This window comes from Paralichthys olivaceus, chromosome 5 (assembly GCF_024713975.1).
Source record: "Paralichthys olivaceus isolate ysfri-2021 chromosome 5, ASM2471397v2, whole genome shotgun sequence".
NCBI lineage: Eukaryota > Metazoa > Chordata > Actinopteri > Pleuronectiformes > Paralichthyidae > Paralichthys > Paralichthys olivaceus.
The window spans coordinates 4884621-4906694 of record NC_091097.1 but is presented as its reverse complement, the minus strand read 5'-3'; the positions used below and the strand labels follow the sequence as shown (position 1 = coordinate 4906694).

The 22074-nt window shown below is 39.9% G+C and overlaps 1 protein-coding gene across 2 annotated transcripts in view; it reads left to right on the top strand.

Moving 5' to 3' along the window:
* The window catches only part of LOC109634155 (protein shisa-6), a 77964-nt gene extending 56102 nt beyond the window's left edge, over positions 1–21862 (top strand). The window contains exons 6-9 of one of the 2 annotated variants that reach the window (XM_020094451.2): positions 7736–7798; positions 8757–8777; positions 10086–10214; positions 15556–21861. In XM_020094451.2, the coding sequence (XP_019950010.1) occupies positions 7736–7798; positions 8757–8777; positions 10086–10214; positions 15556–16187 (845 nt within the window). In that variant the 3' untranslated portion in view covers positions 16188–21861. Of the gene's footprint in view, positions 1–7735; positions 7799–8756; positions 8778–10085; positions 10215–15555 lie in introns of both variants that reach the window. The other variant, XM_020094452.2, reaches the window with a different exon arrangement.
* Positions 21863–22074: the final 212 nt, after the last annotated feature.

The window sequence follows — 22074 nt, the reverse complement described above, 5'->3', positions numbered from 1 at the left end:
TTCACAGCAAAATAAACTGCAGCATTTCTATTGAATGAATCCATTAATTTGTATTAACAAGGCTTTTATTGTAAAGTATTTGTCGGACCAGAAGATGCACTGCTTCATACGGTGTAGTCCCGGCATCTGATACATAGGTTACTTTTATTCAAGGACATACAATAGTCATACCAGAAACCTCACGTAGCACACTCCCGTGAGACGCAGCCTTCATGCACATGCACCCAGTGTGGCCCAGGCATAAGAACGATATTGTTCTCGATGAAGCAGGTGCATCAATGCAAAGCTCTGTCAAAACAAAAAGTTGACATTGAAACTGTCGGCACGACATCTGGATATACGTGCATGCAGATATTTCTTGTTGCATTAATGAGGTGAAATCTGCGAGTTCAGGAAGTCAACGCGAGTCTGCTGCCCCGCTCCTCTCTGCAAACATCACCTGTCACTTTATTTTTTTTTTCGTGCCACCTCCATCCCAGCATCCACCTCTGAGTCTATACCTTCCCCTGGGGAGGTGAGCTGTCATGAGGTTGGTGTTCACTCATGAGAAGTGACAAGGTCAGAAACTATGCTGCTCGGTCTCTGTACTCACATTTAACCTGATCCACGATCACTGGCTGCCTGATTCTGTTTACTTGTGAGTTTTAGAGAGTGAGAATGAAACTGTTGTCATTGTGATAATAAATAAGATAAATATTATCTTTCAACCTAATATTGTAAATCGCTCTTATGGGTTTTGGCAGCCTACAAAATACAAAGGAGTGCATTGTTTTACTGCACAGGTACTTAACTCACCACATCCACGTTAATGTAGTCTCTTGCAGATGTTTTTCATGCAGTGCAGTTTTCAGTCAAAATGTGTGCTAAGCTGTGGTTTTGTCTTATTTTCCCAGTCCATCCTTCTGTCTGAGGCTGAGGTCGGAGTTCTGTGCTGTCACATTCTCACTAAGAAAACTATTATTCATCAAACCGGTTTTTTGCATGGCAATATTGTTGGGATAATACGGGGACAAACACAATGGCACAGTACATGTAGCATTATGATTCTTCTTAATGGAGCGGTACTGTTTGTGTCACTTTGTGTAATGTTTTTAAATCGGTGCAGGTTTCAGGACGTATTTCATCCTTTCACACGGATCCTACAACAGTCCTGGATCTCACCAATGCTGAGGCTGTAATATGAGAAAATCGGGCTCAGGAGGTAGAGCGGGTTATCTATTAATTGGAGGGTCGGAGTTTGATTCCTGGCACGTCCAATCCACATGTGTCCTTGGGCAAGACTCTGAATCCTAAATTGCCCCCTTATGTAAACTCTTTGCTTTGAGTGGTCATTAAAACCAGAAAAGTGCTATATAAATGCCATGTTTACCATTAATCCCTATGAATGACATGTTAAGTATTACACATGGGAGCAGTGTCCTTATACATTTATGTGCAGTATTTAGTTTATGTTCCTACATATTGGCTAATTCAGGATCTTTACAGCAGAAGCAAAAAAGTCGTATCAACCATCCAAGGCTGTTGTAAAACATTGTGTTGCAGCAGCAGTTTACTCTGAAGACCCAGCCCCTGCATCGGTTTTCATCCTCTTGATTCATGGAGTCCTTTATTCCACAGCAAGGATAACGGCAGCTTTGTGTGATGTTACTTCTGACATGTCGAGGAAGACATCAGATAAATCTGTGCTTATCCTTGTTAGTAATTCACAGACTCCGAGAAGCTGCGCTCCCCGAGACGCTGTCGGTCAGACTCATGACACCGCATGGGTACGGCTGAAAGAGTGGATGAGTGCTCTCTGCTGTACACACCTGACACTGTGCTGATGAAACTTTTTTTCCAACAGCAATGAAATAAGCAGGATAGACTGTTTGTTTCACAGCTGCTGCTTTTGAAATGGGAAATGAACTGATTTACAGGATGTGGTTCACTTGTTAACAGAATTAAGATTTATTCATGTGCAGAGACAAACACTATAATTGACTTGAGTGCACAAAGTGGAAAATGCTACAGGGGATGTGCAGTTTTATTTTTTAATTCCAGGGTAGGAAGACTGAAAAGGCTCGGCTGTGTTTCATTGAAGAGAGGACAGGAGAGAACTCTGAGACAAAACACAAGTCATCAAAGATAAACCAGCCGATAATAAAGGAGACAAATGATGCATTTTCAGAGTTCAAAATCCGGTACATCACACTTGAGGAGAAATAATGTAACAGTTCTGCAAAGTTAAAAAGCATAAAGTCTGCGGTAAAGAGAGCTCCTCTTCCCCACAGAAAATACCGAAGTTCCCGAGACACCTCATCAGACATCGGACCGATATTTCTGTATCATTGTGTTGTCATGTGACAACATAATGTATTCATATGTATTAATTATTCTAAAGAAATCCCACTTTTAGCTCAACACGAGCTTAACAGCTCTTTTATTGTATTTTGTTGTGTTACTATTTTTGTGGTTGTGTGTCTGTATCTTTTTTGTCTTCTTTTTCTTGCCCTAAATCAACCAATCAATCATGTGTTCGGATTAATAAAGTTGTATTATATTGTATCACCACACATTTCCACAATGTATCCTGAAGCTGTGTCTCAATTCAGGAGCTGCATACTTTGGAGGAAACAGTCTACGTGGCCCACGATGACCGTCTCCTTCGTGGGCTGCGTAGACAGTGAGGGCCAAACCGAAATGAGACGGTTTGATCTACTGAGGTTTTCAGTGATGGAAGTCCCCAGCTCATTACACCCTTATTGCTGTTGCTGAGCAGGAGCTGAAGTTAGATAGACTTTTTGTTCTTGAAAGTTATTCAAAGTTAAAAAAAAAAAGAGGTGAACATATATGAAAGAAAGACTGATATAAAAGTTCAGGAATCAGAACATGAGGTTTGATGTACAAGGAGCTGACATCCTCATGGATTTCTTTATATCAACCTATTATAATTGCTGCAATTGAAACATATGGGACTATGGGAGTTACATCTTCAGATCTACATAACCTAATGTCTAATGTGTGTTATCCTCACTGTACTGGAGAACCATGGGAGTTCAAAAATAAATTCTTCAAAGCAACTTTAATTCCCTGAGCACATAATGATCTTTTAGTCCCTGGAGCACAAACCATTTTAGAGACTATTTGTTCAAATAGGCCTATTTGATACTGATTGAAAAAGGATTTGGGTGAAGCCACACTTCTACAGTATGTATGACGATGAATTGCAGCTGTTGCCAGCTGCTCAGGATATTTGGATGGATATCGATGGGATTTCTTCTGATAATCCCTTTGGAAATGTCTCTTATTCTACAAACATTCCAGTTGTACATTTCTCCACTCAGGTTTCCTGCTTGTTACAGATCCATTACAGATTAAACTCGAAGGTGTTGAAGCAAAATGGCTGCATGCTCCCTCTTTCTGTGTCACTCTCATCACACTTTCATATGCACAAGGACAAAAGAGGGTGATCCCTCCCACCAGGTACTTCACACTCTGCCAGGCTAATGACATAGCACGGGCTCTCTCCATAGCCGGCGTCCGTGCATCAGCTTCCCTGGAGCGAGGCATTTTAAATGGATCTGGGTCACAGTGGGATCCCCTCTGTCCACCCACTGGAACCTGGAAGCATTTGATTTATTTGTGACAGAGTCACCAGTCGGCAAGACACGCTTTGCTGTCAGCGAGAGCTGCTGCATTATGTATTAACACTTAGCAGGTATGTTCTCCTCCACATACTTCACATGGTGTGAGCTCCGTGTCAGAGGGATTCAGGATGTCATCGCTTCAGTGTGTGAAAGATGAAACTGATTTATAGACGAAGAGGAGGAAATCCCCTAATGCCCTCTCATGTCAGCCCCTGTGATGTACAAACCTGTGTCCACTTCTACAATCAAGTTTTTACCATAGACTGTAAATAAAGATGGATGACATGACACCAAAAGTTGAAGCCAAGTCATCAAGTCATAAACTCCACCTCATCCATGTTAGCAGATGGGACATGGACCAAACTAAAACGTCAAGGTGCCAAAATCCATTAAATAGTTTTTCTCAAAGATGGTTTATGTCATTTAAGTAGCTCTTATCACATTGATGTCCTTCCAAGTGTTCATGTTTCTGACAAGTTGCCACGGCTCTGTCGCTCATCAATGTCACTCAGACTTCGTGCAAGATGGCAGTGTTCGTATCCAGAATATTTTGGTTTCATTTCACAACAGTGGAAAGAAGTGGAGACACATCCATGTGTATTTACATTCAGTGATTGACTGATCGTGATGCTTTGGTCAATGGTTTCAATATTTACTTGCACACTAAGTCGGATTTACGAGAAACAGACACTAAAAGTAAAATGTCAGATAAAAAATATACTGCAGTATACTGCAACGACTCAGTAATTAACATTTTAATCAGAACTTTAATGTAAACCTTTTGTATATTTATTTTGTTTCATTTATTCTTTCATTTGAGCTTAAGTATTTTTTGCTGTTAGTTATTAGAACAATGTTTTGAAAGTTTGTAATGTTATGTGAAGACACCATGTGTCCAGATGTTGGTGAAAACCCTTGAACACCTTTGTTATGACACTGTATTCTAGTTTTCTGTCTTCCATCCCTCGTAATAACAGCCTCCATCCTTTGTTCCATCATCGTGCCAAGTAAAGAAGTGGTTTTCCCACTTCCTTGATCCCAACCCCATCCAAAAACCTTTGTGATTAACTGTGTCACAAACTGTGACTTTTGCTCTTATTTGGACCTCATGACTGTTTGTAAAGCTCGACAACATCTGGTGGTGTAAACCATGCCTCCCCCATGTTAGCAGATGGGACATGGCACAAACTTAAAAAATCAAAATAATAGTAGTAGTTCTTTTAACACTGATTTAATATTGAAGTGTTCATTTTTCTCATCAGTTTGGTAAGGATTAGTTATTTGATGATATAAAAACATTTGGAAGAGGCATGATTGACAGCTGAGCCTGTCTCATTATTGGTCAGATGTGTGTGTATTGGCAGGAGCTCAAAACAACAGCTCCACCCCACAATCACAACTGCAAAGACTCCAAAGGCTCCAAATGATGTCACCAGGACAAAATGGCAGCATCCATGATATTTCATCATTGTGCAGTGGGGGGAGGTGGAGATGCTTCATCCATCTTTATGTTTAGTCATTGGTTGAACATCACTAATGCTCTTGTGGCTGATTAGGAACAAATCCTTGCAACCAATTTCCAACATCTTGAAATACTAAGATCACGGGAATGGAGGCTGTTATAGCAGCAGAATAATCAAAGTGAACGGTATAATGCAAAAGCGCATGTTCAGGTGTCCTCATACATTTATGTGTTGAGCATATAATGTTACATGTTCTGCACTTAGCAGATTTTTGAGCAGGTGAAATAGCAAAAACAAAAGACGAGTGCCAGAAATCAAAAGAACACCATCTATCAATGGTTTTTGCAAAGATGGCGTTATATTGCAACAGCACTTCTCTTCCTGCTCTTGTTGTTTTGGTAGTAATAGTAAAATATGTCAAACAAAAGATCTGCGATTTCAGCTTTGCATGTTGATCCAGTCTCTGTTCATTGGTGTAGTGTTCCTTCCTTGATGTGTATGAGAAGACAGAGCAGTGAATGTGCGTCAGATTGCTTTCTGACCAAACACTCCTCGAGGCCGTGTTGTGCGCGTCCTTAAGTTGTTGTCAGATTGCTGCAGTTTGCTCAACGAGGGAACGTCACATTTTCAGGCTTCTCGCTGCAGCATTTCGTTTCCACTCGAGTAAACACTCCAGCCTCAGAAATAAGTGTATTTGTGTTGTGAATGTTTTCCTCTGACGGCTTTGTGCTGTGTGATTGCTCACTGTCCCGGGGCTGAATCGTGCCTGGCTGCATCATTGTGTGCCGGGACCAGACTTTTCTTTGAAATGCACACTCCTCGTAAACAAATTACATATTATTACTTTTTTTTTTTCCTTCCTGAGATGCCGCACAAGAGCAATAACATTGAAATGTATCATAAAATTGCATCGCAAACATGTAAGGCCAGAATGGGCAGCAAAAGAAAAACTGTCCTTGCTTGGCGATGAACTTTTGAACCATCTGCTATATTTTAATGTATGAAATGCATTAAAATTCACTGATAGTGAAAGGTTATTTATTAAGTGCCAAACCACTTTTATTTCAACTTCATAGCAGAGTAATGTAGCAAAAGGCAGAGATGTCAGATCCATCCACTGAGGAAGCAACATCATTGAAATACAATCACTGATCTTTATCAAAAGCAGAGCACAACCCCCCTTGTTGTCAGTCCAAAGCTAAATAGCTCATACACATTGTTTGAAGCTATGAGAGCTTGGTTTTTATTGTCTTTAGCGCTCTAACAGGATGATAGATGAACATATTTAAATGCAAATAAGGTGCAACCATCATATATCCAAGCTTTCTGGGCTCTGCTGTTCAGAAAAAGCAGATCTAATTGTATAAATGCAATATTTTCCCTCTCTGAAATTATTTGAACTCCTGTTGCTGCTCAGTGATGGAATCTGGTTTGTTCTTTGACCGTTCAAACAACACACAACGATGTTAGTGCAACATCAAATGAGTCACTTACAGCGAAGATGGATCACCATGAGGTGGAGCCATGTTCCCTGATCTTTTCTTCATAAAGAGGCTGTAATCAATCATTTTGGCAAAGCAGAGTTTCACTAGATTCCGTCAGATTGAAGAAGCTCTCACGGAGCCTGAACTGAGCAGTGACAGTTTACTGTTCACTGGAGACACACAGAACAAATCAAAGCTTCATATCTGGCGATGCAGCCAACACTGACTGCTGTTGATGGAAACGCCACCTGATCAATGATAGAGACATTTTGCTGCAGAGCTTATTGTGCTGACCTCACAGAGTTTTTTACTATTTTTAAGGCAAGGCAAGGCAAAGAGTATTTATATAACACAATTGGGAGTTATACAGATTTTTGTGTCTCACAAGATTCCATATATTTGCATAGGGCCCACCCAGCGGCTAGTTTGACACACCCGCTAGCAAACCCAGGTTAGCCGATATTTCCTATGTGCTAGAAGCAGTTGACCACTCATAACACAGTGGGCCAGCTGACCAATCAGAGCAAACTGGGCTTCATCTGGAAGGGGGCCTTTAGAGACAGGAGCTAAAAAGGAGACAGGAGTTTCAGACACAGGCTGAAAAGAGGAGCTGCAGCAATGGACAATATGAGGAAAGCGATGTGTTTCCTGAACATTAGAGCAAGTAAATATTTTTAAGTAATAACACAAATTAAAATGATCAAACTGAATATGAACAGAATATGTCTTCTCTAAAGTCTGACTCGCATGCAGCCATTTCTGCAGCCGTGGTCTGAGTCATTTGTGTTGGGTATTCAGTTGCAACTTTCAGGCAAACTACTGCACTTGATGCTCAATCTGGGAATTGCCGCTTGACTATGAACTTCCAGTTTTTGCAGGAAAAGTAATCGGATGAAACCTTCTGCACCTGAAAAGTAGATTGCGTTATGCTATGCTATCTTAAACTCAAAACTGATTGTTTTGGGGTTTGTGGAGAAATATCTCAAATACAATTTAAACTGACCACTTGATAACAAAAAGGTCAAAAGGGAAAATCTATCTTTTTAAAAAGGTTTGATTGAAGTGACCCTTTAAGGAGAGGAACTTACCATATGATGTTCTTCCTGTGTGTTGACACACTGTGTTGAAATCTAGTGGTAACTCTCTGTTCTTCTCACAATAGGAAACCACCACCACGACTATCAGCACAGCCACCTGGATCTGACAGCGCTCACACCTAAACTAGGTAAGAATCACCGTCAGGTTGCATTGTCCTAAACTTAGGATGTGACATTACATGTGCAGCAAAACTTCACAATGCATTTTTCAAGCTTGGAAGCAAAGTAGCCAGACAAATCTTTCCATCTCTTCAAGTTCTGTGCCCGTTTAGGAAAGACCTGATGGTGGCGATCGACCTGACTTGACTTTTTAAAATGATATGCATTGTTATCTGTCTCTAAATGAAAGAAAGCCAAACAGATCTTGCAGCAGACTATTTCCATTTTCAAGGACAAAGGTATATCTCTCTCAGGGAAATTAAAATCTGAGAGAACGATAAAGGAGTCTGGAGAGAAAATGAAAAGCAAAAAGTGCAAGGTAATCAAAGGATCATCTGAGCAGTTTGCTGAAGTTATTGAAAACCAAATTACTGCTACGGCGTCCAATGTATTTCTCTGAATGTGATTTTCCGTGAAAGGGGAGCAGCGTTCACTGTGGAATAACTGAATGGTGCTGCAACTACACGGCAATGAGATGAAACAGAGTGTAATTAAAGAGGGAATCGGGCATTATTTGTTAAAAAAAATCCCCTCTGTGCTCTTTAAAATCTGCAGCAGCAGATGTTTGGTGTCAGTGTCTCTCAGGTTAAAGCTGAGAGACCCTCACTGAGTCATTGTACGAAGTTTCCCACCATTAATGGAACGCTGCGTCTTTGCTCTGTGAAAATGGGTTTCACAAAGTGCTTTCAGTGGCAAATAAAACTCTTCAGGCTTTTGCTTTTGAAGTCTATTTAGCCTCTGACGAGGATCGTAGCTGGGATGTATAATTGAAGAGTTGCTGGTTTGGACTTTGCATCAACCCTTGACAGCATTCTGTTTGCAACATTGGCTTTGAATAAGGCCGACCTCCACTATGAGAGGCTTGTTTGAAACATACTGTGCAAATTGATTGTGATTGATCCTTTTTTTCTCACTTGGATTCGTTAGCCCACAGACAAATGAGATACGGTAAGTGATACACATGCACATGGTGTTTATGTGTATTTTCTTCCTCATCTTTTCTACCGCACATATCATGTAGAGATCCAAATTCTTTACCTGCACACTGGAGGTCATTTTTTATTCTCCTTTCTCCTTGTGTATTTTTTGCAGTCTAAAAACTTCACGCCTCTGCATTATAATCCATGACCTTTACTCTGATCTCAAAATCTTTTCTTTGCACATTCATTTTTTTTTTACCTCCTTCGCTCTTCTTACCGGCTTTATCTTCTCCTCAACCCCCCCCTCCACCCCACACTTCTTCAGACATTAGACGTTTCCCCTCTGCACCTTATGTTCCTTGGTGTTGTGTGTCCCTGCCCTCCTTGCTGCGGTAGTCGCCCAGACCTATTTTTAAACCCAGAGTCCCTGCCCGTATCCCAGCCCTCCCCACCTGCTGTGCCTCACGACCCATGACTGGGCGTCCCAAATACTGAAGCCATGGGAGCACCACGCAGTGCAGGGAGCCTCAATGGTGCCACACATATTAGTGACATCTCAAAATAAACCCATAAAGACCTTCCCTGTAGTGTTGCTACAGTTTCAATCAGACAAAATGATTTGAGGAATTCATCAGTTCAGCAAAGTACAGCACGTAGTCGTTTGGATTTTTAGATTTAGTCATCAGTCCATGTTTAACCTTTGTGAACACACACATGGATGTGCACAAAGAAATGTCCAGAATGTAGCGACAGGTCGCAGAGAGACCAGTGTGTATACACCAACTGTTGGGAACAAACAAGATGGCTGTTGTTTCAACATGTGACAAACAATATTTTGGCTTCAAGAAGCAATACAGTTGCAAATAAAGACAAACGATGAAGGTTGGTGCAAGTTATGCAAAGTGAGAAAAAACGGTCATAGTGAAATGATTTGCTTGTCTGGAAGAATTAATGATCATAAAAAATAAAATATCCATATTATTGGATACAAACTAATGGGGGTGGGGGCAATAGTTATTTTTCATATTTGTTCTAAACAGACCTCTAGGAGTAAATGCAGACAATTTAAAATAGCTCCCTACAGGTTGTCATAGTTTTTATATCCAAGCACACTAATATTCATTTTGGTCCAAACAAAACCCCTGTAACATTGTTACAGAGGTTTTGTTACAGAAATGCAGCCAGGCCTTCTCAGTCAGATTCATAAAAACTGACCTCCAGTTCCTCATCAGCTGGTGTGAAAGTTCAGGTCACCTTCAAGCTGCCACTCTGCCCCGCCTTTCTGCCTGACTGTCTACTGACTGCACTGCACCGCTTCCTCCTCTGTCGTCTGTAGAAAGACCCCAGCGGATGAACAACATCCTGACCTCAGCCACAGAGCCCTACGACGTGTCTCTCTCCAGATCCTTCCAGAACCTCAGCCATCTGCCGCCCTCCTACGAGCTAGCCCTCAAGCCTGACTTAAGTAAATACTCCTCCTCTCTGCACAGATTAAGTAGGTGGTCCGTCAGTTCATCCTCCATCGCCGTGTTTTGCCCGATGCAGTTGAAAAAAGAAAAAGACGGGGAATGACGTCAAACTCATGCCCGGCACATTAAAGGGTCGTTGCATTCACCGTGTCTGGCCTGATGAAATGTCTGAATGTCCATTACAGAGACATGCAACATGTTAAGTATCTCCAGATGTTTCGCACCTGATCATGCATATAGTTTTCTCTTTTCACCTTTTTATGGCTTCTTAAAATGCCTGACAACTTGCTGGCGCCTCCATACTCATTCCCATAAACTCACTTATTGGCCCATCGACTGACATCTAATTGGGATGTAATTTGGCTCCATCTGCGGCCCATGTCATGTTGTTAATGTCTCTTAATGACATATTAAGAGACATTTTTTTTCTCAGCTGACTTGCTCCTATACGCTGTGAGGATGGAGCTTTAATGTCTCAGCGATGCTACAGTTCATTATCATTACCGTGACATTTTCAGCTCGATGATGTTGATGCTGCCAATTTCAACCTCATGACGAGCACATGCCTGCCGTTCAAGTTTTTATTTAAGCGTGAAGCCTTTAGACGCCAGCGTGGAGCAGTGAGGGATAAAAACAAAGTATATCATGAAAATGATTCCTGACGCAGCTCAGAACAGACTCTTTGGACAGACAATTTTAGTGGCACTATGTGATTTTAGCATTTGAGCATTCTAAGGATAAATGAATGGACATTTTAGCTTATTTTGAAATGTGACGAAACTCATGGAAGAAAAAGATGATTAATACATAAACAACAGTATTTTTTTTTCATTGGAGTATTGTGGAGTTAGGAGACAATGGTGCATTCTTTCCTAACAAGTTTTAATCTTTATATTTCTTTTCATGCGCTCACGTAAACAGACACTGAATATGTGCTGCTACATGTCCCTGACTGAATCAAGCACTAAAGTGTGAACATGCTGTATGTTTGCTTGTGTATTATGTTGTTATCGCATTTAACAGATTTCTTTATGGTAAAACATTATTTTCAAAAACTCTTTCCTTTAGCCTCCAGAAGCTTTTCTGAGTTTCAGATGTCAGTGGAAACATTACAGAGGCCTTGACTGAGACCTTTTGTGTCATGTTTTTTTTTATTTCGACAAAGCACAATGCAGCATTCGCAGGAAGAACTTCGATGTGTGGCAGATTTGTCAAAGTGCGATGCAATTGTACTGAGCACATGTGAATGCACAGTTCCCTGTGAATGCACACAGTGTCCTTGAATCTGAACAGGAGTTGCACATGGGAGGAAGCTATTTAAATCTGCTATCAGTCCCTTTCTAATGGTCCAATTTTGCGATCCATGCAATCTCCTCTCAGTGCATTCAACACTCCTTTATACGTTTGCCTTTTCTCTCTCTGATCAACTCGAGGCTATGCTCTTATAGCTGGAGCCTTGTAAACACATTTCAAATCTCAAAGATGAATCTCATTGAGGTACAGAGAGTCTTTTCACATTAGAAACAGAGGACCAGAAGAATTTGTCAAATGAGCAGGCAAAATTGTCCCTTGAAAAAAAGACTTGAGGTCTTCGGAAATGAGCCTTAAAGTAATTTAATAGCTTGTTTTAATTAAATTAAATTAAACCATCTTCAGAGAAGATGGTGACTTTAATAAATTAGTATAGTTTATTTGCAAATTTTAAATGATAAAGGAATTGTGTGTGTGTGTGTGTGTGTGACTCCTCTTCCATTCCACCTATCCCTTTGTGATGATAGGAAAGCAAAGATCAAGGACACTGCTCTAAAATATCCCGCTCAGCTCCCGCCTCACCTTTCAGAACACCTGCCATGTCTTAATCTTCACAAAAAGAAAAGAAAATAGAATTATTGCTGCTTTCCTCCATTCATGTTCCAAACATCTCTAAAGATCACTTTATAATTGATGTTCCACCAGTTCCACAAGTGTTAATGCATTATACAATTACATTCTTCTGCGATCAATGGCTGACACATAAATATACTGGCTATATTGAATCTAATCTTGCAGAGTGGGAGCTGGGGCTTAATTAGCCGCTGTTCGCAATTTCCTGTGTATGCAGCACCGATCCTCGCTCGGGACCTTTTAGCCTCTCACAATCATGTTAATTTTAAAGTGCTGCGTTTTATCAGCGTCCCACAGATGAGATCAAGCAATATGCATCAGCCCTTGTAAATCATTTCGTTCAATTCAGCGTATACAGCGTAACACTTGTGTGTATATACATAAAACGCATAAATCAAGGGGCAACAGTGGATTTGTAGCTGACACATTTTGAGGCAACTTCCTCTGATTTTAAAATGTATTTTATTTTGGACAAGATAATGATATTAACCTTTCATCTTGTGCTGAACTGAAACTTTTTTTGGATTTGCTGTTCATACTGATTGCTGCTAATGTGACCTCAATAGAAACTAGTGCAGTGCCCGCTCTAAATTTAATTTAAGTTTGGAATGGGCTGTTTTTTGGCCTGTGGTGATGCTGGTTGCAGCTTTCCTCCTGAAACTGTGAACGTGACAGGCAGTAATTGAACTGCAGTAAAGACCACAGTAAAGACCAGCTGCGGGACCCTGCAGGAGTCTGAGGAACCCTGAAGCTGCACAACTGCTGCATAAAGAGCAGTTCATCTGTTTATTCAAAGTTTGGCGATGCTCCACTCACAACCCCGAACTGGAGAATCACTTGTCGTGGCCATTGTTGTGAACAAGCTGTGGTCATGATCAACAACATAAATTGCATTGATACACAGCAGTTGCGGCTACAAAGCGCAGGTCGCTAATTTATTGAACATAAATTGCATCAAATTTCACAATGCACTTCCTTGGATCCTCTAGAATATACATGTAAAGTGTGAAGTCAATAAAATGAACAGTTTTCGACAAACAAAGATTTCTGTAATTATTAGATTTAATCCCAGTTGCAGTTTATTTATTTTCAAATGCTGTAAAGTTGCCATAAATGATTAATACGCTTTTAATTTGAAGCCAAAATGCAATAAACAATTCTTCAAGCACCAAAAAAAGGAAGGTTTGAGTCAAAAAGACATAAGGAACAGACGCATCCACACAAGAAAGCAATCTCCCCTTTTTTTTAATGCTGTGCCTAACCTGGGGTAAATGTCAACACTATTCACTCTCCATGTCAGCTACAACCCTGACGATTTTGTGAGGTTTAGGCTTGGATCCTCTTATTTTAAAAATTGGACTGGATGAACATTTGAGTGTATAATCACTGCAGATCTGTCACAGTGACTGGATCCTTGAGTTTAACCTATTAATGGAGCTATGGCCCATGGCGTGTCAATTGTCTGCATATTTGTAGCCTCTGGTTGAGTTTGGTTGACATTTTCTGCCATAATGTCACATCTAAACCAATTCTATGGGGGAAACTGGAGCACACAGCCCCAGGCCGGAGTCAGGCCACCTTCATTAGGAATGCACAGAGCAGTGGACGTGAAACCCCTAATGTAGAGACAATAAGGTGACCTTCTGTATCCAGGCATAACATCTCTCCCTGAGCATACAGACAAATGATTCCCATTGTCTCTGCGATTTGGTGAAGTATGATGCGGACATAAAACGGCTACCCGACCTCTGTGTTCCTAAATAATTAACGACTGCAGAGGTAATGACCCCTCAGCCGCAGCAGTCAATCACAGATCCTCAGTGGTTGCATCCCCTTGAGTACCAAAGTTGCCAAAAATAAATAAATAAATGAATGGTAGCCAGAACTCTGCAGAGAGGTGATTTCTGCCTGTGGTAAGTGTAGCCGTAATGACTTTACATTAGGACAGACACAACACAGAGGAATTAAACAACATGAACTGTTGAGGACACCATCACCTATATAAATAATAATATTTTGGCACCTATTAATTTCACAAGAGAATATACAGCACAGGTAGAGGTTCTCTGAAGCTCTTTTGAGCCGAACCCTCTGTCCACAGGGACAATCCCTGTGATGGGTTGGTGTCACCAATCGACCAGGTAGTGAACCATCTATATAATGAGAGTTTCCACTGAGGGAATTCACAAAGCTCTAGTTAAAACAAGGAGAAACCATCAGCTGTGTCCAATGAAGGGCTTTGGCCCAGCTGGGCTTCAATCCTGAGGTTGGCCAATGGCCTCTGTTCACTTTTGGGACAATTTCTACAAATTAGGGAATATTTTGGGGCCTTATGTCCTCTATGGTGGAAGAAATGGCACAAAACATAAAAAACAATCTTATAGTCCAAAGGCACAAAAGTGATTTTCAAGTTTCTTGGGTGGCTGTGGCTGAGGGGTAGAGCGGTCATCCTCCAACCAGAAGGTCAGAAGTTCAGTCCCCAGTCTTCCCATCTGCATACCAAAGTGTCCCTGGGCAAGATGCTGAACCCTGAATTGCCCCATAGAACAAAAGAATTGCTGCTCATAGCTGCTCACTGTATGAATGTATGTGTGAATGGCAAACTATAGTTTAAAGTACTTTGAGTGGTCATCCAGACTAGAAAAGCACAATATAAATACAACCATTTACCATTTATCATGTTTCACAAAGGATTGGTGCTTGAATATTGCAGATACTTTGGCAATATTGAAGTCCTACAGGCCTCTTACATGCTTTGTTTAATGAAATGTTTCAAAATTAATGAGAAAAGAAATGATATCATGCTGCAAATTGCAACTTGCATGTAGCAAATTTGTTGACATGAAACACCAGTGTTGTTGATTGTTATTGAGCGGTATAGAATGTTTACTAGGAAACATAGGAATCATGAATGAGACAAGAATGCACTTTCAGATAGATTTTACAATTGATCATTGTATTGCTCGAATACAAAAGATGACCTCATTTTTTTAGAATATGAATTACAGCAATCTGTAATTCATATTCTTAAAAAATCTAAGAATGTATTTATTTATTTATTTAAAGGTCCAGTGTGTAAGATTTAGGTAAAAGGCAGAAATTTAGTGTAGAATAATTCTCATAATGTTTTCACTAGTCTAAATTGTCTGAATTGTAGTTTTCTTTACCACAGAAAAGGCCCTTTATATTTAAATACTTTATTTTAACATAGAAGCTGCCATGTTTTTTACATTAGTCCAGACTGGACGAACTAAACACCTTTTGAGTTTTTATGACAACTGAAGCTACCACAGGTTCTTTTTCATGTTTGGAAGGAGAGGGTGAGGTGAGGGGTGTTCAGCTGCAACATGACACTTCAACACTAGATATCACTAAATTCTACACACTGTACCTTTAAAGCAAGCCAGTTTTCTTGATGCCCTCTCTCATCACATCCTTTTCCTCACTCCTTAGTTGATCAGGATGTTGATGAGTACTACACAAGGAAGCATCATCATCCTGACTTCGGCGGCCGGGGTCCGACCCACATGGTAAAGCTGAATGCCGATCCTGTGCAGCACCAGCAGCACCAGCAGCACCAGCAACACCAGCAGCGGCAGCGGCCCCGCAGAGTCCAGAGGGCTATGTCCCAAGACCACGTCCTGTCTCCTCCCAGGACACCGCGACGTGGAGACTATGGCTTGTCTTCATATGGCGTCATGGCAGCAGCTGCATATGGAAGCAGCAGACACCTCTCAGAGGAGCAGCTACTGTCAGCCGACCGCCTCCATTCCCAGGATCCCTTGCTGTCCCCGGCAATGAGGCGTGACAAGTTCCGGGAGAAGGCAATGGCACGTGCAATGTCTCACGCCGACATGCTGCTGCCAACCACACCTGTCATGGACCGCCATAAGATGGCGAAGATGCACTCTCAACCGAGTGCCTCTAATGACTCCTACAACACGCTGACAGTCAACCACCAAGCGACCACGTCTAAGAGGCAGGCGTTTGCCTCCCGACGAACACACACAGTGGACCACCTACAGTACATTCCCGGCCACCACCACACATACCGCACTGCCAGTAAGAACGAGGTAACTGTTTAACCACTGAGCAGAAGGATTCCTGTGACACACAACGGACAGTTATCTTGTTATAACAACCTCCTGCATTAAACACGTCCTGCTTTTTAGCACAAGCTTCCTGTCATCCATATTTTGGGTAACTAGAATCAACCCTAGCAAAGACTTTTCTCTCTTAGAGCATCATAAGGGCTTTGAGTGTTGACACAGAAGGATCCTTCATGTCAGACAAGTGACAGTGTGAAGAAAATATTTTTTAAACTGGACCTCGGACTGGAAGGGAATTGTATCAACTTTATAAATATATCAATATATTTACTCTTTGTATTTTCAGTCCTTGTTATAGCTTTAGAGATTCTTATTGACTCATGTAAGCACTTCAAATAGTGCCTCTAAAATTATCCCATTTCAATGATGAAGTGGATTTGTGGGTTAAAAAGCACAATTTATGAATTCACTTTTGTTTGTTTAGTTTTACTCTTCTTTGATTTAAAAATGGCCAGAACATATCAGCTCATTAGTGAAAACAGATGTTATTTCTGTTGCATACAATAGATGATTGTAAATAGGCTATATTAGCAGCATTAAAAGAAAAAAGCTGGTCCTTTGGCGTTATTATTTAATTTTTTCTTCTCCCACTTGGAATCTATAATGGATTCACAATTAATTATTTTAATTCTAGATAAGTCAAAGATCCCAAATAAATATTATGTCCACCAATATCAGAGAAATATGTGGCTCTAATATGTATATGGGGAATTTTTGTTTTCTTTCCTAACTGTGCTTGTAGCATAGAACGATTGTGTATGAAGTAACCTCTCACTCCTGTCGTTTGGCAGTTTCAGTCTGCAGATGTTGATCCACAGATGGGTTGAATTTACTTAATTTCCATGATTATATTTCCTTGCTTTGTCATCCATGTGATGACTCTCCCCAGCCCACCCTGCTTGTTTTGTGATTGGCCAGCTGCTTCCATCTCTACACATCAGGTACTCTGTGTGTCGAAACTAAGGGACATATAGGTCCAGTGGTAGTTTTGTGTCGATGTGTTGACTGAAACAATCAATACTAAAGAGGACATCATAACCGCTAGTCAATCAAGCATTAATTAAAACTGTGAACTGTTTGTCCAAATGTTTTCATTAAAGCAATGCCTTATTGTAATGAATCCCATATGCTCTTAATTGCTACAATCATGCTTTTGTTTAGTCTCCTTGTCTTAGCTTTTTGTGCAATATTCCTGATTGTAATTAACCAGCAGAACCAGCAGTAAAAGCCTGTTCAGTGATAGATGATATGGTATATACAGTTTACCTGAAAAAGACCAAATTAAATTGAAGAAGTCTAAAACTCTTAAAAGTAAAACAATCGATAGGTACATATTGGAAATTTGCTGAACTACTCTCAGTACATGAATTTGCTTTTTTAGGGGGGGTTTACTGGCTTGTATTCAGTGCTTTTGTGTTCTTTGTATCAGTCAGAAGACCAGGGAAGTAGATGTCTTCATGGTTTTGCTTAGTTCCTTGAAATCAAGGCCAATCCAAAGGGTCTGAATATTAGTCAGTGTATTCAGGTTGGGTAGAATCTCTTTGTATTGCCACACGTCTTTGGTGTGTGTCATCATGTCTAATACCTGAGAGGGTCTAGATGGATTCCCTATCAGCTACAGGGCCAAAATATTTCATCATCATTGTCAGGGAGAAATGCATTTTTAAAGTCAGAGTCAACTCTAAAGTACAAAGTAACTGTACCTTTATAGATGGATTATTATGATATGCTGCAAGGCAACCCCATTATTTGAAGATCTGAGGCAAGTTTCATAACGTCCCAACTCACGATTTGGTCAGATAACCTATCAAGACAATTCAGACCAAACTCAAGGCAATTGAGAACTGAGCAGTCCCAAGGTGAGACGTTTCAGTTCTAAGTCAAGGCAAATCAGTACCGAGTAGTTCCAAGTCAAATCTAAATCAGGTCCTAGCAAGTCAATGCAATTAAGTCAAGATAATTAGATCCCAGGTCAGGTCCCAAGTCAAGAAATTCAGAACTGTGCAGTCCCCAATCAGGATAACAAAACCGAAGTTCCAAATTCCAAGTGAAAATACTTCAGTCCCTAGTCAAATCTTGAGTCAAATTAATTCAGTCCCAAGTCAAGATAATTAAGTCCCATATGAAGTCTCAAGTTAAGATAAATTAATCTGAGTCAATTTATTAGTCAAGCCAACCAAGTCTCAAGTCAAGACTCAAGTCAAAACACCTTTCGTCCTGGGTAAAATACTAAATCAAGACGACAAACAAGGTATGGAGCTTCAATTGTTTCCAAGGTTTTGGACCTGAGAACAACTCTAGTTCGTAAAGTCTGTGGACTCGAACTGTCCATTCCAAATCTCCCAATGATAGTCAATGTGGTTCAAGTATCATTGATTGTAAACAATTGAACATTGCTATTTGTTCAGATATTTAATTAGATGGATACTGTACATAAAAAGCTGAATACAAACGTTTATCTGTGATCAGGACTGTTTTATTACAATGGCAGCCAAGCTGTGTCTCATAACACATCATTCTATGGTTTTGTTGAAATACGCTCCTGTACGCATGTTTTTGTTTATTAATTGTCATTTTTTGACAGTGAAGAATCTGAAAAGTCGGCCAAACTGATCTTGAATTAAAAAAAATCCTTTCTCAATGTTCTGCTTTAATTCATATTAAATGATGTCAATTAGCGATAATCTTTTCCCCAAAATTGTTGTCATTGTACATAGTTTATTTTCTTGGAGAGTGCTTGTTAGGTAATGAATTGCATTCGATAGCTTTTGGTAAAAGAAGGGTGTTAATGGTTTAGTAGACTACAAATACAACTGTCTGTGCCAATTCACTTGGCTCAGCTGATCACACTTTCTGCTCTTTCTTTTCACTTCATTAATAATGATGTCATCCCAAGAGCCTTTTTCTCGATGTGCAATATTTCCTGTTTATGCAGTATAACTCTATAGCCACTTTTTAAAATGTTGTGAGGTCCATTTGCTGTCATAAAGGCTTTGTTGTCATTGTTGTTTAGGACTGTATTGTCCTTCATATTTTTTTTTATAATACAGCTAAATGTGGTATGAATGAAAACGGGTGTCAGTGTAATTGCACAAATAACTGAATACTAATTTAAAGGCTTCGAAACAACCAATTGTGACTTCTTGTGCAGTTTTCTGTTTGTTTTCAAACTACTGAAGCACATCATGAATGTATTGTATACATCAGTGGTTCTCAAACTTTTTACACCATGTACCACATTAGAAAATACATCACCAAGTACTACTATTATGAAGGCCTAACCTATTTAGCAACAGACATTTCACGGAAGAGGAAGGTTTATTCCTTGTGAGAAAATTATTTCTTTTTGACTGTTGTCAGCCACAGCCACGCTGTACAAAAGTGTAGTTCTAGAACTGGCACTTAAACACTTACACACACTGGTGTATGGAAGTGTCAAATCTCACTCCGCCTCCTCCAACGAAACTCTACTGTGGAAACTTCTAGTGATCACGTTTGTCCCGAGTTAAATTCTTCATTATGAGCGGTTGATTATTTAAAAGAATTGTGAAGCTTATTAATGATCCCAGAACCTCTCTCAGCTGAAGTATCATGACTCGCTGCAGTTTACAAGTAGATTTGTTTGTCACCACAATATCAACACTGATCATCACATAATGGTCAATACTTTTATTAATGAGTTAAATCTTTATTCTGAGCAGCGCGAGCATTCATCAGCCGTCAGACTCGCTCTTTTCCTCTCTCTCTCTCTTCCTCTCTCTCTCTCACACACACATATACACAGTGTGATCGGACACGTGTATAAACTCAGTCTGAGTAAAAATCAACAGACTTTGTAAACTTAGTAAATGTATGTAGAGCTGGAGCTTTTACTCCTTATGTTCGCTAACACAAATCTGTAAACCACACATGGAGATTAATGGATGAAAAGTATTTTGCTTCAAGAGCTGAAAATACTGGTCAGGTGGCCTCTCAATTGGCTGTTTTTCTACATGGGACTTTTGCTACACTTCTGTCGTGGCAGATCCGCAAATGAATGCAGCGATCTGCTGATATGTGTAGAGATTTATCTGTGTTTTCAGGAGCTGCAGCCTTCATACCACAATGAGGGTTCTGCCACGGTGTAGCAAAAGCCATTAGTCACCTTGTATGCATTTACAGATGTGTCTACACATTGACAGATATAAAAGTACTTCTAAAATGTGAATACTTGTTTGATTCATTCCACTGACACTGTGAAATTAAAGAAATTATTTGCTCAGCTTAACCTATTCAGTGCAACCACCTGAACAACTAAACCACAGACAAGCCTTCAACACACTAAGCTGCTGAAGGACAGAGAGAGGAAAGAAAGAGACTCAAACGCCAAAACAAAACTGAGGGTGAATGAGTGTGGTGTGTAGAACTGGGGACAATAAAAGAAAAGTTCAAACTGACAGAAGAGCAGTGCACACAGTTTAATACTAAAGCCTCAGTGGCAGAACTCAAACAGATCAGGAATCTGGAAAATAAACATCAGGAGCTAAGTGAAGAACTGGAGAGGATGAAACAAAAACTGACAGAAGAGTGGTGCAAGTTGGCAACACAGAACTCAAAAGCTATCACACTAATACAAGAAGCTAATTAATACAAATAGTGAGAGAGGAGGAACTGGAAAAAGAGAGAGAAAATAGACAGATGGCTGATGCTGTAGCTCTGATGGCAATTGAGCAGGAAATAGAATTTAACAAGAAAGAGAATCTGGAAAATGAAAATGTGGAGCTCTTGAATTCACTGACAAGTGGGAGAGGTTTCATTGCTGACCTCCAAATGGAACTGTCCAAAAATGGGAGATTCTGCTGATTTTACAGTCGAACTTGATAAAACTTCGATGATGATGAGGTCAATTCAAAGCTGTAGTCTGAAACCAAGTCAAATGTTGCCCAACACTCAAAGATCCACGTCACTGTGACCTTTGACCACAGAAAACACATTACTTCATCTTTGATTCCAAGTGACAACTGATTCAAAGTTGAAGAAGTCCCCTCAAGATTGTGAAATATCACTTTCAAGAGACCAGAAACATGTGTTTTGGGGCCACCGTCACCTTGACCTTTGAATATTTGAAGATATTTTCTTTACACATTTTCAAATCCAATTACACACAAATTCTGAAATGTATTTGCTGATTCTTTATGTACATATTTGCAAATCCAATTACACACATATACACAGATTTGAAATACGGATTTGAAGATTGTTTGCATCCATGTACACATTCACAAATCTCATTATACACGGACAGATTGCGACGCACATTTGTCAATAGTTTTGCTACAATAATGTTTCAATACTAATCCAGTTCATCTTTTCATAGGTGAAGATGCAGTTAGAGGACAACTCTATTTTTGTAAACCATTTGGTCTTCACTCAAATAAAAAATTACAGCTTCTGAAAAGTACAGCTTCTGAAATGCACTCAAAGTATTAAAGTAAATTGTTTTCTTCCAGCTGTATCTGTGTGAAGAAACTGAGACCTAGGTCACATTAATATAGTACTGTTAAACTCGTCGTACTTCAAATAAAATAAAAAAGAATTTACTGAAAGATGGTTAAAGCAAAAACATGTTTGTGAGCATGAAAAACTGTCCAGGATGAAATGTGTACAATGCATTGAATGAAGTATTCTTAATTTGAATAATAAATGTTCTTCTCATCGTTATTAGTGATGATGTCCATTTCTTCTTTCTTCCATGTAGCTTCTTCTTGTCACGAACATATGCACAGTGACTCTTCTCTGTGCTCGAGTATCTGATAAATACAGAACAAGATGATAGTATCTTCTGTAATTGTCCATTTAGGTTGAAATCTTGATATTAGAAAGG